Source organism: Tamandua tetradactyla, chromosome 16 (genome assembly GCF_023851605.1).
Source record: "Tamandua tetradactyla isolate mTamTet1 chromosome 16, mTamTet1.pri, whole genome shotgun sequence".
Taxonomy (NCBI): Eukaryota; Metazoa; Chordata; class Mammalia; order Pilosa; family Myrmecophagidae; genus Tamandua; species Tamandua tetradactyla.
The window spans coordinates 66,701,026-66,719,573 of record NC_135342.1 but is presented as its reverse complement, the minus strand read 5'-3'; the positions used below and the strand labels follow the sequence as shown (position 1 = coordinate 66,719,573).

General features: G+C 45.0%; 1 protein-coding gene across 1 annotated transcript; it reads left to right on the top strand.

Annotated features, from left to right (window-relative positions):
- Window positions 1–1,224: 1,224 nt before the first annotated feature.
- On the top strand, window positions 1,225–14,300 carry DHODH (dihydroorotate dehydrogenase (quinone)). Its single transcript, XM_077132908.1, has 9 exons — window positions 1,225–1,309; window positions 3,392–3,604; window positions 5,767–5,966; window positions 8,362–8,444; window positions 11,054–11,241; window positions 11,883–11,996; window positions 12,643–12,796; window positions 12,979–13,138; window positions 13,701–14,300. The coding sequence occupies exons 1-9, from the start codon at window positions 1,250–1,252 to the stop codon at window positions 13,753–13,755; spliced, it is 1,227 nt and encodes a 408-aa protein (XP_076989023.1). The 5' UTR covers window positions 1,225–1,249; the 3' UTR covers window positions 13,756–14,300.
- Window positions 14,301–18,548: the final 4,248 nt, after the last annotated feature.

The following is an 18,548-nucleotide window of genomic DNA, read 5'->3' as shown; positions in this document are numbered from 1 at the left end:
ATTAACTTATTCCATTAAAGTGTAAAAGACTTGTTATTAGGCATAATCATTAGTTTGAGAAATGTTTTCAATTATTTCTACTGTCTGAGACCCTGAGACACCTCACATGTGGATTAAGGCAGCGCAAATCTGACTTTATAGGATTTCATTTTCAATTTGATACCTTCATACAATGATGTTAAAAAACCGCTTGAATTAAGAACAGTGCTTCAAACTCTCCCTCTTCTGCTCCAATTCCTGTTAAGACAATAGGCCAGCTATTTCAGCTCATGGAACAGTCCTTAGGAAGGAACAATGCCACTGAGCCTTCAAACATTACCATAATTAATGTTGACACTGAGTGAGTCTGCAATGCCCAACGACCAGGACATCGAAGAGATTTCAGAATTCCTGATTAGGACATGATTGCTTGAGAGGACTGTGACAAATTATGTCAGCATAAATCACTGCAATTCGCTACACTCCAACAGAGCTGTGCACTCATGGTCTTGCTTCGCTTAATATCTTTTACATCTGTTGCACCAGAATGTCAAAGCAAAAAGAGGACCGACTTATCCGTTAGGCACAGGAGATGCAGAGCCTAGAGTCCACGATATTTTCTGTGGCTCACGAAAAGGTTTTCTTTTAAAATCAGAAGGAAAAGATAACTGATAAGTCGAAGAACATATATAACACTAATATGCTCGTCTTTATAACAACGCAATTAAATCATAAGCTTAATTTCTTTGGAGGAAAGGACCCACTAAAGTTATAATGCAGCCCTGGGGATAATGATAACTATTTGGGGACTTAAGGATGTAATTTCCTTTCTATTGTTTCTAAGGACTTGGGAGTATAAAAGGCGGTGTGGTAAACAGCCCATTGCGTGCGCCCGGGTCGGCGAGTCTTGTGGCCCCGATTTCAGTTCTTCTTGGGGATCTCAGAGGAGAATCCACGCGCCACTACAGGGGTTTCTAGAAGACTTTTCCTCCTTACTGGCTCTCGGATTCGATGCTCCAGACCCGGGGCCTCAAGAATCCGGTGGCGGGAGAAAGGAGAAGGGAGGCGGGCGACGGACGGAAGGGGCGTGGCCAATGTGCTCGCGCATGCGCGCGAGTGCCCGCCCACCCCGCGGGGCGGGGTGAGGCGTCTTTCGCAGCGGCTGCAAGGGCATTGGCTCCGTCTGGACCGCCTCCCACCTCCTGCCCGGCGATTGGTGGGCTGGCAGTTCCAGGGGCAGGGATTGGACGTCCTGTCGCCGCCTCCTCCAATGGAAGCGAGACAGGGACGGGCCCAGTGGGGAAGCAGTATGGCGTGGAGACTGCTGAAAGTGAGTCTCTGCGAAAGTCGTGCGGGAAAACTCTTCTCGCGGATGCGAGGAAAAGTCGGGCTTCGGGAGTGGGGCTGGCTGGCGGGGGCGAGGTATAGGTGAAAAGTGACCTCAAGAACCTGGGCCTCTTTGGGGGATTTGTGTGAGTCTGGGGACACCACAAAAGCGCGTGCGTGTGTATAGACTTGTATACTGGTGAAGTTGTGTGTAAACGAGCACTTGCATATCTCAGGCGAGGCCGAGCTGCATGTCAGTGCACGCGGTTCAGATTTCTGTTGAGCCTGGCACTCGGTAAACACCTGACCTACTAGAATTGTGTGCTGGATGCAACGTGGAATAAAATTAGAATAAGGCATAGTCCCGCTCCTTCTAAACAGAGTTTTGTCAGGGTACGGCTCTGTGTGACATGTTTATTGCTGTATCCTCAGGGCTTGGCGCATAGTAGGTCTCACATATTTGTTGATTAATGTAAGGGGCCTTCCTCCAATCTAATGGAGCAGACTTGAAGGAAGAGAGTGAAGACTTGATCTACCTTAACAGGTAGGAGTGTTCCTTAAAGTCACATAGGATCATTCACTTAGATGTTTAGGAAACAAAACCCTTATCTTCAGTCTGGCAAGGACCTTTATTTTAAGCTTTCTGGCAAGGACCTTTATTTTAAGCTATGTTTCCCTCTCTCCTGGGTTCTAAACAAATTTTACCTCTTCTCCCAGTTCCTTGGGTCTGTCACATTCTTTTCTGCTCAGGTGAGAGTCTTTACACTTTCCCTCCCAGAGAACTGTGCAGCCTACCTCTTCTGCCTCCTTGCTGACCCTTACTTATCCTTCAGATATTGGCCTTAAATCACTTTTTCAAGGAAGCCTTACCCTCAGTTCGTGATGAGGCTGGATCCATCGATTTTTCTATACTTTTTTCCTTAATAGCAATTGTCATGGTTATATATTTACATGATCACATACTTCTTTTGATCTCATGAGATTGTACAAACCATGAGGGAAGGGATCAGGCCTGTTTTGCCCATCTAAGTGCTCAATAAATATTTGATGAATAATTGAATGAATGACTCAGCATCTAGTGGCAATAATTAGAGAAAAGCCTTGTGGATCATATTTGAGCTAGGATAGTAGTTCTCAATCCAGTAAGACCAGAGCTTGTTTTTTATGCTTTGCAACCCTCCTTTATTATTCTGAAATGAAATTTATATATAATACAATCTTTCTATGTATAATTTTAAAAACAACATAATATCCTAAATGGAAGAAGTTAAAAAAAAGTAATTTCTAATAAGATAACATGTATCTCAAATATAAATATTGGGGCATGATTCCCCTGGATAATGAGGTAGTTGGGTGTTTGAAACGCTGCTTAGAAATGTGAGTGTCACAGTGTTGTATTACGAACACTCCAAGCAATGTACCATCCGTGAATGATTTTCTGAAATGTTGTACGTTTCTTGGTAAAGTTCTGTACAAAACAGTATAGTCATCCCTCAGTTTACATGATAATTGCATTCCTGGAAAAAACAACATACATGATAACTATGCAGGAGACCATTGTATGTATGTGGTGAAATATAGTTAGGCTCTAGGATCAGATAACTGTGAACAGATTATTTTAAATCTACATGAATGTCAGTGAGACATTCAAAACTTGTACAGGAAGACATGGGGCAATTCATACATATAGCAGACCATTTCAGGCATTGCAGAATAGAGAAGCTTGCTAGATGTCTGACTTTAACTGATTTCTGTTCAGTAAATCCATGAGCACAACTCCTTCACTGGCCAGTAAAAATGCCTGCTAAGGGCTCCCTAGGGGGCAGCACTGCCCCTCTTGAAAACCTCTGAAGTGAAGCCCTAAGAAAAACCTTCCAGGCCAACAGAAGTGTGTCAGCACAAGTGTAGATAGAGCCTAGGACTCTAGAGGTCAGTGTGTGAGCAAGACTAGTCATGAAGGAGACCAGTGTTAGCAGAGGGCAAGGGACATTGCTTCATATGACGTGTCGTTCCATCTTCTATGTGTGTGTGTAAAGGACTCAGAGAGTGTGCCGCCACGTGGCCTTTAATGGGCTCTCTTTTTCAGAAACAGGTCCAGGATGCCGTGGTCATCCTGGGGGGTGGAGGATTTCTTTTCGCCTCCTACCTGACGGCCATGGGGGATGAGCATTTCTACTCTAAACACTTGATGCCAGCTCTGCAGCGGCTGCTGGACCCAGAGTCAGCCCACAAGCTGGCTGTTCGCGTCACCTCCCTGGGGCTCCTTCCTCGAAACACATTTCAGGACTCTGAAATGCTGGTAGGTGCTCTGGAACACCCTTCATTTACTCAGTTGGGACTGATCTTTTTGAAAACCAGAACCTCAAGAGAGCAGTGGAAACCTGGAGTGCAATCCTATCTAACTCTTTTATAGGGCTTACTGAGTTCGGCAGTATTCCTCTTACAACTGTATGAGGTAGATCCTACTATCATCCCCCATCTACAAACCAGGATAGTTGAGTGATTTGCCCAAAGTCACACAGCCAGGAAATGGCAGAGCCAGGATTCAAACCCATGGAGTCTGGCTTTGGCATCTGTCCCCTTGACCACTCTTCTTCCTTGCCGAGGTCTCAGATCCCTTGGTCTTCTTCACTGCTAAATAGAGAAGCTTTCTAGATTCGTTAAACAGCTAATATGATGTGGACATGTCTAGGTAAGCCCTCTGGGGAAACCAAAAGCATACTCACCCCTGTCCGAGCCTCAAGCGTTCATACATTCAACAAATATTTATTGAAGCCCCACCATATGCCCATTACTGTTCTGTGTGCTGGTGATACTGCAGCAAACAAAACAGAAGAATCCCTTTGCTCATGTAAGCCTTGGTGGTTTCCTTTTGAGAGATTTCTGATCAAATGGGATGCATCAGAAAGATGTGAGCATGAAGAAAACACAAACAGGAAGCACTCAGAACTCTTTGGAGGAAGAATCACAGTGATAAATTCTCTGCATGTTTATCTGGCTTACATACTTAAACACGGAAAGGCACTGCAGAATCAGGAAGAGCATTCTTTTCTTTAAATCTTCCTCATCCAGAACTGCTAGTTTGAAAGCCCTGGAACCCCACTGGAATGGGAGTGAGTAAAGAGTGGGATATTAAGACGGGGTGCGGGGTGACTTGGGAAGGAAGTGTGGTTTATAGTTGGGTAGTACAAAGTTTTGTCCATATAAGCACAGTTAATGGGGACAGCCAGTGTGGCCTTGGAGCCATCATCCTAAACATGCCTCTGTGGGCCACACTTCAAGCAGTTGTTTAGGATGTGTCCCAGACACCTCAGCCTGACAGCTGGGACTCTTGATAACCTCACGCCAGTGAAACTGTCAGTTTTAGCTCCCCACCATTCCCTTAAATCTGTGGTTCTCAACCCTGACTGCAGGTTAGAACCACTTGGCAGCGGGGGAGGGGGGGAGGGGCTTTTGGAATGCACAGATTTTCAAGCTCTTTTCCAGCCCAGTTTAACTATAATCTCTGGGGATGAGGTCTGAAAGCTCCCCAGGGGCTTCTGATGTGCGGCTAAGGTCAGACTGTGGCCAATAAGGAAGGTCCTCTAGTCCAGCTATACTTCTTGCATCATCGTGCATGTTTTTTTGTTGTTTTCCTTTCTGGGAGTGTCCTTTCTGTATCCTGCGTCTGGATCAGATGGTTCCCATCCTAGGAGACCCTTGCTAGTCTTCTCAGAGGTTTTCCTGGCCACATCAGCTATCAGTGCAATTGCTGGCTTTGTGACGTCTCTTTACTTCTTTTAAATCTTTTAAAGTTTTGCTACTAGATTTGTTGGCTCCATCAGGGCAGAATCCTGAATTACTTAGGAGTCAAGGTAGAAGTGACAGTACCAGGCCTCAGTCACTCTCATTCTAAAGAATCATCTGGAACCTGCCCCATGGCTAGCAGGGAAGTGTCTGTCTCCAGCCATGGCCGCTTTCTGGAGCCTGGGTAAATGGGGAGAGACACAGTGGGCTGGCTTATTAAACTGATTAGAGGGTTTTGCTGCTTGATTCTCCCTGGTTTCAGAGGAGCACCGTCAAGGGGCTGACATCAACGAGCTCTTCTCTCCTGCTGAATATAGTGGGTAAAAAAGGTGCAAATTCATAATGACTTGCCCAGCTTCTGCTCAAACCATGGTATAGAAACACAGTAACACAATCTCTCCCCCACCTCACCCCCCTGACGATGGTAAAGCTTAGCAGTTCTCAAACTCGAGTGGACATCAGAATCACCTTGAGGGCAGTGTGTGGCGCCCCATCTCCCCGCAGAGATTCTGATTCTGTAGTCTGGGGCTGGGCCCTGGAATCTGATGTTTAGCCAACCCCTACTCCACCTCCACCCCTGCCCTGGTAATTCTCATAATAGGTGTGCCAGGGACTATACTTTGAGAAATGCTGCGATAGTCTTTTAATACCTTTAACTTCTCTTCCTTTTCCCAGGAGGTCAGAGTCCTGGGCCATAAATTCCGAAATCCAATAGGAATTGCTGCAGGATTTGACAAGCATGGGGAAGCTGTGGATGGACTTTATAAGATGGGCTTTGGTTTTGTTGAGGTAGGAAGTGTTACCCCAAAGCCTCAGGAAGGAAACCCTAAACCCAGAGTCTTCCGCCTCCCCGAGGACCACGCCATCATTAACAGGTAGGCGAACAGCACCGAGTTTAGTAGGGAACACCTCCTTATGCAGGGCTCTCAGGCTCTCAGGGATGTAAGAGCTGCCTCTGCTTTTTCACCTCTGTCCCATAACGTGGACATTTTTTCTGTCATTTGAAATGTTTAGAAACCCCGTTGAGCACTGACTATGTGCCAGGCATATTTTCTCACACCAACTTTGGAAAGCAGACTTTAATATTTCACTGAAGCTCAGAGAGCTAAATAATTTAGCCATCATCACAGACATAATAAGTGAGAGAGCTTGGATGTGGACCTAGGCTTCTTTGACTTCAGAGCTTGTATTTTTCCACATTGTTATTAGAGTGCGCTAGCCCAGCACTGACCAACAGAAATATGAAGCGAGCCCCATATGTAATTTTAAATTTTCTAGTAGCTGCATTAAAAATAAAAGGAAATATTTGAAATTCATTTTAATATAGTTTATTTAACCTAAGATGTAGTAACTTTATCATTTTAACATGCAATCAGTATCAACAGTTATTAGTGAGCTATTTTATCTTTTGCTTTTACTAAGTCTTTGAAATCCGGTGTGCATTTTACATACAGCACCTCTCAATTTAGACTGGCAGCATTTCAAGTACTCATAGCCACATGTGCCTAGTGGCTCTCTGGTTGGACAGCATAGCCCCTAACTTTTATTAAATAGGTGAATTTAAAAATCAACTTACGCCACTGCTATTAGTAAGAAAAGTCCTTCTGGATTGGCTAAAACCCTTCCCTTTGTAATCCTGGAGTAAATTTTACTATAGCAAATCCGGAAAGTGAAGAAATTCCAACTTTTTGGTAACAGAATTTAGAAGAGCCTCCTTGGGCAGATTTTGATGGCATCTTTGGGGCCTTTAGTGGCTTTTTAATCTGACCAATGGGAAGTTTAGTTGTACTTCCTGCCTTATTGTGCTTCAGGGAAATTGTTATTCATCTTTTTCCTGCATTTAACAGGCTGGGATTGATACCTCCAGAATTGGCCAAGCAAAATATATTTCTTTATGTTTTGGCTGCCACAGGTAACTGCAGACACCAGGGTGGTAGTGTTGGCTGCGCCCCATAGGTGAGAAGTGGCGTGAGATGCGGTAGCCTGTACTAGCGAGCACTCGCTGTGTGGGCCTCCTTGCTCTTTGCAGTACCTGGCACATAGTGGGTGTTCAGTAAACACTTGTGGAATGAATGGATGAGTGACTGGGGACAGGTATTCACTCGCTTGTTTATTAAATCACCAAGTACATGTGTCTTTATATCCATTAGGCTGCAGATAACAAAGACCCGACTAAAAGTGACTGATGCAACAGGTGTTTATTATTATTTATTCCTCTTAGTAGTTGAAGTAGGGAGTTCCAGGGTTGGTTAAGCAGCACAGCAATGTCAAGGCTCTGGGTCAGCTTTTCTGGGCCTTCCCTTCTTGTTTGCAAGAGGTCTATCCTACCAGCAAGCATCACGTCCTCAAACATGGACATCCAAGGGCAGAAAGGGAAAAGAAAGCCTGTCTGTTGGGAGGGAAGGGGAAGGTTTTTCCCGAAGCTCCCCGGTGGACATCCCCTTGGGTCTAAGTAAACATACCTGGTCACATGTTCATCGTCCAGCTGCCGTTTGTGCCCTCAGTCAGGGGAAGTGGGTTCTAAGGAAGAAGGGGAATGGCCATTGGTCCACAAGCGACAGTGGGGCTGGGAATAAGGGATGAGTAGACAGACAAGATCCCTGCCTTCCTGGAGCTTTCAGTGACATAATGAGAGAAAAATAAGACACATCCTTGCTCTCAAGAAGCTTATAGCCTCGTTGGGGTACTTCGGTTTATCTGTACATTCGGACCAGGAAAAAGATGGCTACAAAGTCCTGTATGAAGGCCAGGAGGTGGGGAACTTCAGAGAAGGACGAGGGGAAACATTTGATCTGGGCCAGGAAGAATGAAAGCTTTGACTAGGCAGAAAGAATGGGAAAACGGAGTGGAAGGATGAGTTCCAGGAGGGGGTTTGGAGGGGAAGAGCATGGGGCCATCAGCAAGGGGAGAGCATTCAGTTGTGTCGTGTCGCACATGTGGGGCAAGGAGTGGAGGCTGGATCTGGACGGGGCTGGGGCAATTGCCGCCGCAGAGTCAGGGCGGTTTCCCAACACTGGTTGGCTAGGCAGGTTGTTTGCACATTTTAATCTTTCCCTTTTTGTTTGATAGTGGTTTAGTAAATTCTGTAGGGGTCTCGGTTATTTAGACCTTGGAATTCTAAGAACTGACTGATTTCTTTTGCTTTCTTCTTAATTTCTTTAAGTCATAAGTATACAGTGATGATGCCCTTGGAGCTGTCTAACCATATTCTTTCCCTTCCGGCTGAGGGGCTCTAACCTTGTCCCTCCTCTGTGTGCTTGTGTCTTACAGATACGGATTTAACAGCCATGGACTCTCAGTGGTGGAACACAGGTTACGGGCCAGACAGCAGAAGCAGACCAAGCTCACAGAAGGTAGAGTGAGTGTGTTTCATTTATTGAATGAAAGGGACATTTTTTTTTTTTGGCATGGGCAGGCTCCAGGAATTGAACCCGGGTCTCCAGCATGTCAGGTGAGAACTCGACCACTGAGCCATGGTTGCCCGCCCAAAGGTAGTATTTTTTTTTTTTGCATGGGCAGGCATAGGGAATCGAACCCGGGTCTCCGGCATGGCTGGTGAGAATTCTGCCACTGAGCCACCATCGTATTGGACTTTATTTAATTATTGAAAAGAAACAGGTAGGATAAATATCGGGAACATTATTAGTAAAATAAACATGATTGAGCAATAGAAAAAAAACCACTAAGGAACTTATAGAGGAATTTTCCTGGTTCCACATGCCCTTCAAAAGTTTAGCTATATTTCACAATTTAGTGTGGACTCACTTTGTTTCTGCCTTATTATATAACATGTTTATATAACCAGGGAGCTTGAAAAAAACGGAGAATAAGAAAAGCAAAGTGGCCTCCCTCTGATCATAATGATAGCTAAGATTTGAGTAGGACCTGATCTGTCTTCCTACTTCTTGCAAGAAAATTAAAATTACTCAAGATCTTCCCCATTTAGGGGTAATGATTATTGATATTTGGGAAAATATCCTTCAAGATTTGTTCCTGAAACAGCATGCAGCTTTGACTGAGACACTGATATTTCCTCTCTGGGCTCTCCACTTTGCAGTCTCAGGATATACTTAGTGGTTGTAATGCTGGGTCATCCTGACCGTAGCTTCCCAGGCACCCAGGGATTGTGGCAACAGTGGTCTAGTGGAAATCAGTCTCCTCTTTGGTTCCCCTGGAATTCCATCCAGGAAGTTTTAGTCATGTTGGATGCCTTGGTGGCCAGATGAGTAGAACCTGCGGATATTAGATTGATTACGGGAAGTGAAGTTGAACGGGCCTGGGCTGTTAGCAATCTCAGATTTGGGGAGTAGGAAGTGACCTCGTTTGGGAAATCTGAGGACTAGGAAGTGACCTCGTCTTGGAAATCTGAGGCTTTGGTGGAGCCAGATCTTGCTTTATTACAGATTTTCCCATTTGGAGGTCATAATATGACTTTCATGGTTCGTCTCCTGCCTTCTTGCCTTCCTTGTATTTGTCCACGGTGCTCCTTGTGTCAGCTTTATCCCCCGTTCTCCTTTGCTACCCCCTCTCCCTGGCATTGACACTCACTGGAGAGAAGTGGAATCCTGTGGTCGCGCTATGCACGTATGTCTTTATCAGGGCAGATGGCCCAGCAGCTGGAAGCCTTGACGATACTTGATAGCTTCTTGCTAGCACGGTGTCAAGATAAATGAGTTGACAAAAGCTTTGGTGCCCTTTGGGAATAGAGTAATTCAGCCATTTCTAACTCCAAAATTTTATCAGTTTGGTCAGATGACTACTAATAAAAGATCTATTAGCTACATGAAAGCAATGCTATCTTTCAAGCGAGTTTACGTGTATGGAAAATATTTAAAACTTACAAATGAGCTTGGCTTGATGGATGTTAAGAGTTGGGAAGCGTGGAGACTTTGTTATATAAGGCTTTGTCTAATTGGGCTCTGAATACCTCCTGCCCCCTGGAAATTTGCTACACAAATCTCATTTACTTTCAGCTGATAATGAAAAGGGTGATTCTCCACTCAGGGTGTGAGAGGATGGTTAGGTGTACTAGATTTCGTTCTTTTATCCTACCTGACTTGACACATTTTGTGAGTTAAATTGGGTATTCCAAGTCTGTTCCCAGCCATCAGATGGAAAAAAGCAGCCAGTGACATTGAACTTTGCAGATAGGATAGCATCTTTGGAGAGGTAAAACTTGTACATAAACCTCTTGCTTTCAACATATGTTTCTGAAAAATGTGTTTTTCTGAGAGTTAAAAATGTAAGTCAAGTGATAGACTCATGGATTTTAAATAAGGTGGCAATGTTGTAAACTGAGACGCTGTTGAGAGTGAAGGAGGGACTGGTAAGAATTATGCCCAGGCTACAGGGCTAATCGGTACTGTTCTGGGAACATCAGGATGTAGGGCCCCCTTAGTTATAAGGGGGGGGTCCATTGCTGAGAACCAGAAGTATTACCAAATACTTAATTATACCTATACATGTAGACATGATAATTGAAAATATTCTCCAGTATTTTTTATATGTAGCCCTTTGTTTTTTTTTCTGTAACAATTGCACACTTGGTTACTTAACTCAAGTTCAGCAAACATCCCTTGAGATTAGATAGTTGCCCCTTCTGACCTGCCCTGTTGATTTCTGTGTGTTTCTCAGTTGTAATAGCTTCATGAAGCTTAATTTTTTTTATCACTAGTATTTGCATTCTTAATTTCTCCATTTTCCATTAAATTTTAGAAATCAGAAAGGACAAAATGCAGTAAAACACCCCAGTAGTTGCCCAGGCAAAGATGGTGAACTGTTTATCAGTTGGCAGGCCGTAGCGCCCTGCCCTAGTTCACAACATTATCAGCTGATGTAGAGCCTTCCAGCTTGGCCGTAGAAGGTCTAGAGTGCTGTTCCTGGGCTGTGCAGTCAGCGATGGCCTCAACATGTGCCCAGGTAATGGTGTGTGGAGACAGCACTTGACCCACGATATTTGTAGATGGGCTGCCACTGGGAATAAACCTGGGGAAGAATAAGACCTCGGTGGACGCCGCTGCGGACTACGTGGAGGGGGTTCGAGTACTGGGCCCCTTGGCCGACTACCTGGTGGTGAACGTGTCCAGTCCCAACACGCCTGGGCTGCGGAGCCTTCAGGGAAAGGCAGAACTGCACTGCCTGCTGGCCAAGGTGGGTAATTACATCTCTTCTCCACGCTCCCCGCCCCACTGGCCTGCTCCCGATCCTGTATATTCTCCAGAGTGAAGCTGCACCCTTACCCTCCAGAGCCAACCTTAGCACCCGAAGCAGTGAGACCCCTTGCTGTAACCTCCTGGTGCACCTTAGTGCTGTCACAACACTGATTATGTGCAGTGGTAATTAGTTGTTCAGTTCTCTGTCCTTGAGGTTAAAGCTTAAGTTCCATGAGAGTAGGGACCATTATCTCTTATTCACCACTTTGTCCCCAGCACCAAGCTCACTGAGTGAATGCACTGAACACATGCATGACTTTATCACACGCTACTTGTGACAGTGTTCCCTTGTTAGCTCTTTCAGGGACGAAAGTCTAAACAAATCTTAGTGTGTCAGAGCCAGTGATAACATTAGGGACTCAGCCTTGGGGTGCCTAGGTTGGAAGGAATTGGACCAGATCTATCCTGAAGGGGGAGGATCCTTTGCATAACCGAGAGCTTTGCTTCCCGGGAAGGAGAAATCATTTGCATTTTAGTTTGATAGCTTGTGTGAAAACACACTGATCTGTGGCTGCAGCTGGGCAGCATTCTCAGGGGTCCCGTCAGGGGTCCCCTATCTCTGATGATGTGTTGCCGTAGGTGCTGCAGGAGAGGGACGCCTTGAAGAGAGCACACAAGCCCGCCGTGCTGGTGAAGATCGCGCCTGACCTCACCGCCCAGGACAAGAAGGATATCGCCGGCGTGGTCAGGGAGGTGTGAGTCGGGCCTGACCCGAGGGTCACTTCTTGTCTGTCAAAGCCATTTGACCTGCCAGGGTAGCTCAGAATGGCAGCCTTGTGACTTCCTTTTTGATATCCCGGGCTGGTTTGGTGTCTGCCACAGTGTAACCAATCATATGGTTGAAAGTGAATGCCTGAATTAGTGTCTTAATGAATTATTTTCTTATGCTCCTCCCCTCTCTTTTCTAATTTTCACCCAGCAAGGATAGTAAGGCTTGTGCTTGCTTCCTTGGCCAAACTCAGTCAAAACTGGAATGTTCTCTGTCTCCCTCTCTCCAGCCTCCATCTGAATACCAGGTCTCTATGCCATAGGAGAGTAGTGGGGCCCAGCAGCCCTGGGTTCAAATCCTGGTTCCACCTCTGATTACCTGGAGGCTCTGGTGAGACCCCAGGAAGTGGGTTGTAGAGCATTGTGGGGAGGCGCTCTTGTTTAATTGGGGCTCGTTTTGGATACTTGTTTGAGAACTTAGTGAGATCTGGTGTAGCTTTTGCTTCCTGGGATTTCAGGTGTGGGCCACTGGCTTGCTGGTGCTCAGACCCCCTAGGAAAACTTCTCAGAAACCTTAAGCACGCAAAATGCCACCAGACCACGAGTTGCCTGTTTCTTTCTCACTCTGCAGTTGGGCATCGATGGGCTAATCATCACGAACACCACAGCGAGTCGCCCTGCTGGCCTCCAGGGCCCACTGCGCTCCGAAACAGGAGGACTGAGCGGGGAGCCCCTCCGAGACCTGTCAACTCAGACTGTTCGGGAGATGTATGCACTCACCCAAGGCAAGGATTCCCGTGTCTGTGTCTCCAGACCTCTGGGTGGCTGTGGTGGCAAGGTTGTGATTGGAATCATCATACCCTAAACAGCTGCGTTCAGCTGGAAGCTGCAGGGGCGAAGGCAGACTGAGCTCCTGGCTCTCACCTGGTCTTCCCTTCGCCATGGCGCTGCCTGTGCCTCCCTGCAGGTAGAATTCCCATCATCGGAGTTGGCGGCATCAGCACTGGGCAGGATGTGCTGGAGAAGATCCGGGCAGGGGCCTCTCTGGTGCAGCTGTACACGGCCCTCACCTACCAGGGGCCGCCTGTGGTGGGCAGAGTCAAGCGGGAGCTGGAGGCCCTTTTGAAGTGAGTGGGGCCCCCTGTGGCTTGAAAGAGGAGGTTTTAATGTCTCAATTCAGAATCATCCACATCACCCAAAGAGAAGATTCATCCTACTCTCTCTCTCTATTCCTCATTCAGATCGGATTTGAGGGCTATGCTCTGAACCTAGGGGAAACTTACTCTGTGTTACTTCTTTGACAGTGAACAAATAGTGGCAAGAAATTTTGGATGAACATATAAGGCAGTGGTGTTTACAAGAAGGGATTGTCTATTCAAGAGAGAGGGGCTCTAAAATAAACATCTTGGCATCATTCTTGTTGATTAAATATCATGGGCTCCATGCCAGGAAGCAGTCATTACTGAAAAGCGATTCCTTCCTGATTTGAAGATCTGGGAAGAAATCTCTTGAGGTGCTTGATGAAGACACTCGGTAGAGAGTCCAAGATGTGCTGGGATGGGGTAGTGTGTTTGTAAGAGTGAGTCACGTGCATTTGTGGAGCTTATAGAGTGAAGAGGACATGGGCTTCCTGTAAGAGCGGGGCCCATCCTGCCTTGTTGACTGAAATAATTTTTGTTCTTTTTCCAGAGAGCAGGGTTTTAGCAGAGTCACAGATGCCGTTGGAGCAGATCATCGGAGGTGAGAATGGTGTCCAGTGGGAAGCCCAAGCCTGTGACCTTCCCTCTAAGCCAGATGAGCCTTTGTGGCTCACTGGTGACTAGAGGTTATATCTGGAGCTGGATCCCCCAAATCCCGAGAGCCCTTCCTCGGTGGCCTGGCTGGATTGTGAGAGACAATCATGAGGGTCACCATTGCAGCAGAAGGCTTCTTCAGTCACTCAGTTAACCCTAACCCACAGTTGTTGTGATTCTTTCCAGACTCAAATCCCAGGATCCTTCAATAGCACATGAACATTGGATAGTTAGGGCGGGGGTGGGGGGTGGTGGTGGTGCAGGTGGGGGAATTGTGGAAGAAAATAAAGCCATTTAAAACCTGAATTTAAATTCCAGCCTTTTCTGGAGGGCCAGTGGTTTCACCAAACCCTGCAGGTCCTTCTAGCCTCTGATCTCTGGGGTCGGTAGTGGGCTTTGCAGGAGCTTGGCTGTTTCATTCTATCATTATTTTTATTTTTAACTTGATTTTGAAAATATTTCAAACATAAACAAAATTTGCAAAAACTGTACAGTGAACTTCTTCACCTTGATTCACCGTTAACATTTTTCGCATTTGCATTCCTTCCCTCCCTCTTACCCTGTTTCTTCCCCCACTCTCTCTCTCTCTATATATATAATTATTATTGCTGAAGCAATTGAGAGTAAGTTGCGAATACCATGACCTTTACCCATACGTGCTTCAGTGTGTATCTATCTCCTAAGCACACTGGAGTATTAATTTTTTAATTATAAGCCTGGTGTCTTTATTCTTAACGATTCAAACAATACAATCATCCTGAAGCATAAAAGCTTCTATTCCTTCTCCAGAAGTAACTGTTGTCTGGTGTATATCCTCAGAGTTTTTTCTGTGCATAACATTCATTTTATACACACATGTATGCACACATGTATATATATGTATGTATGGGTGTGTATTTTTGAATTTCTATGTATTCATGACATACATACTGCAATGAATGTTTTTAGTTATTTTATCTCTTCACACAAATGGGATCACATAAGTTTAATTCCGCAGCTTGCTTTCTCCACTTGATTATGATATTGGCATTGCTCACACTGGTTCATATCAGCTGACCTCGCTTTTTTCCATGGGATGTATTTGTTCAGCCCCTACTGGTGACCACTTGGTTAACTTCCACAGTTTTCCTGTCACAAACTGCCTCAGTGAACACCCTGCATGTGCATTTGTGCCTTTGTAGAACAGATTCTGGAAGGTAGGATACCTGGTCAAAGGGTTTGTGTGTTTTAAATTTTGATAGAGCTAAATTGCTCCTAAAAGCTTTTTTTTTTTGATTAAATTTTTTAACATTTATTTTATCGTGAAATATATATACAAAACAATAAATTTCCAAGTATATTTTAATAAGTAGTTATAGAACAGATTTTAAAGTTTGGTGTGGGTTACAGTTGCACAATTTCTTGTTTTTTTTTCTTGCTGCACCAAGACATTGGAGAACAAAAGAAGCATCAATATAGTGATTCAGCAGTCTTACTCAGTTGTTAAACCCAAACTTCTCTGCATAATTCCACCATCACCTTTGATCTTTTTCCCACTCTTTAGGGGTATTTGGGTATGCCAATTCTAACTTTTTCATGTTGGAAGGGGCTGTCGATAATATGGGATAGGGGGATGGAACTAGTTGATGTTCTGGAAGGGCTGGCCCCTCTGCATTTCAGGACTTAGCTGCTCCAGGGATACATCTGGAGGTTGTAGGTGTTGGAGAGTTACCCTAGTGCATGGAACGTTTGTAGAATCTTATATAATGCCCTAGGTATTCTTTGGGATTGCCAGGGATGATTTTGGTTGGGGTTTGGCAAGTTATGATAGGTAGTGATGTCCAACTGAAGCTTGTGTAAGAATGACTTCCAGAGTAACCTCTTGATTCTATTTGAATTTTCTCAGCCACTGATACCTTATTTGTTACACTTCTATTTCCCCCTTTTGGTCAGGATGGCATCGTTGATCCCCTGGTGCTGGGCTAGGCTCATCTCTGGGGGTCATCTCCCATGACATCACGGAGACTTTCATCCCTGGATGTCATGTCCCACGTGTGGGGGAGGGCAATGGTTTCACTTGCAGAATTGGGCTTTAAAGAGAGAAAGGGCACATTTGAGCAACTAAAGAGGCCCTCAGGAGGTGGCTCTTAGGCATACCTATAGGTAGGCTAAGTTTCTCTGCTATGTACGTAAGCTTCACAAGAGCAAGCCTCAAGATCAAGGGCTTGGTCTATTGATTTGGGTGTCCCTAATATTTGGCACAGTCTCTGGGGTTCCCTGGTGGTAAAGTTCAAGTTTCTTAATTTTTCTCCCATCCTTCAAGGGACTTTGCCAATACTTTTTGATTATCTGCTTAATATACTCTGGAATCCTTTAAGCTTTTAATGCTGCCCATTGCCCATCATAGAGGTAGCCACAGGGAGGACATCTCCAGTTCTTTGACGGTGCCTGTTAAAAGCTACTGTTGGGCTGCCTGAAGAGCGACACCCTGATAACTAATACTCCCAGAGTGCTGACTTGGGCCGGAGGCTGTGCTAAGTGCTTGACATTTTATAAGAGAGGAGAAGGGGGCTGGAGAGGTCACCAACTTGTCAAGGTCCATGCGGCTTGGAGGTTGCCAAGCCGAGGCTGAGCCAAGCAGTCAGACCAGACAGAACAGGGCACCTGGTCCCTCCATGTGGGTCATGCGATGTGCTGCAATAGCAGGCTCGTCGCCAGTTCAGCTTCTCCACATTCATTCTCTACTCAGGAAAGGAAAAGCAGTATACCAAAGGAGAAATGGAATGGACAAAAAAACTCCTGGCTTAGATATTTTTTTCCTCTACTCAGAAAGGGAAGGGCATGTGAACAGGCAGGTAGAACTTGAGGGGGGTGAAAGTGAGGATGAAGTGTACCTGAATGTAACCACCCTCCCCCTTCCCTGTGTCAAAATGAACACTATCCTGGAGTCAAAGCTTTATTTCTTACAGCGTCTGGAGGATTTCCATTGTTGAGTGGCCATGTTTTGGACAACGGTGATTCGAGGTATATGTTAGCTGCAACTGTGGGGAGAGCAGAATAGCTTTGGGCTCCCATTGGGCAGACAAATTCTCAGGGTGCTTGAAGACATCAGATAAGAGAACAAAGGGGCATAGTCACTAACTAAGCAAATAGAGAAATGTTTATCTTTCAGTACCAGTGAGGAAATGGTGAAGGTAGAATCTTTGGGAAGTACTTAATGTCTGGCACTCCTTCACAGCCTACGGAAAATTTCTTTTGTTCCCATAACCAATACAGATTTTAGTTTAAATTTGATTTATTGTTAGCTCTCTGGAGAGGCACAGAGTTGTGCAATAGAGAAAACGTAATATTGCCTCATTGTTTAACTTCAGGCTCAGCCAGTGCCCTCTCCCTCTGCCCACTCTGCCCCCTCTGCCAAGGAATCAATAGCCAGTCTCCTGCTTTCCTTTTCAAGATCTTTTTCCTGCTTTTTATCGTATTTTATCATGAGAATAATTATCTATTCATAAATACATTCAAACAATATAGAAACATAGTAGCCCAAATGAAATTTATCCTTCTCCCCTTCAAACAATTCCATTCCCTACAGGTAATAATGGTTAACTTATGTTTATCTTTCTAGATTTTTCCAGACTTTTCCTTTGTATCTAGAAATGCATATATATATATATATATCTGTCTGTCTGTCTGTCTGCCTATCTATCTGCACTAGCATATGTAGAAAAGTTTTAAGAACAGAACAAAGAAAAAGTTATTTTGTACTGAATCATATGAGAGGAAAGTGCTGATCTGATCCCATTACCTGAATATTTTAGTGTGTATTTCTTGCAAACAAGCACATTCTGCTGTATAATAGTGCTACAGCCATCAAAATCATGTTATCAGCTGGTGGTTCAGTGGTAGAATGTTCGTCTTCCATGCGGGAGACCCGGTTTTGATTCCTGGACCATGCACCACCACTCCCTCCAAAAAAAATCATGTTATCAGCATTGATACATTCTTTTCACTTAATCCTCACACTGCAGGGTAGGCAGAAATTCTAAATGCCCCCTTGCCCAAAGATGCCCCATTCTCATCCCTTAAGTCTAAATATGATGAGTATTACTTCTGTGATTGTGTTATGTTACATGGCACAGCTGACTTTAAAATAGGGAGTTTTCTCAGTCTGTGATAGAAGGGGACATTAGAGGGATTTGAAACATTAGAAGGACTCAATGTGCTGCTGCAGCTTTGAAGATGGACGGGGCCCATGTAAGCAGGGACATGAGCCCTTGAGGAGCTTGGGAAACTGAGGCACTGAGTGTGCTTGGAAGTGGATTCTTCCCAAGGTCTGCAGGTAAAAGCCAACCTGGTCAACGCCTTGATTTTGACTTTGTGTTATACTGGAGCATAGGACCCAGCTGATCCTGTCCAGGCTTCTGACCTACAGAGCTGTGGCCTAATAAATGGGTGTTTCAAGCTGCTAAGTTTGTGGCAATTTTTCATACAGCAATAGAAAACCAGGCTGATTTCACATTTTGTCATTGGTCTTAATAGTATCTGTTCAAGTAAAAGTATCCAGTTAAGAATGGCCTGTTGCATTTGGATAAATTGCTTTAGTCTCCTTCCTGGAAAAGTTTCTATCTTGCCTTGACTTTTTGACCTTGACTCTTGAAGATGATAGGTCAGTTATTTTGTAGAGTGTCTCCATTTGGGTTTGTCTGGTGTTTTTTCATGATTGGATTCGGGTTACGCAGCATTGGCAGAAACATCGCAGAGTGGAGCT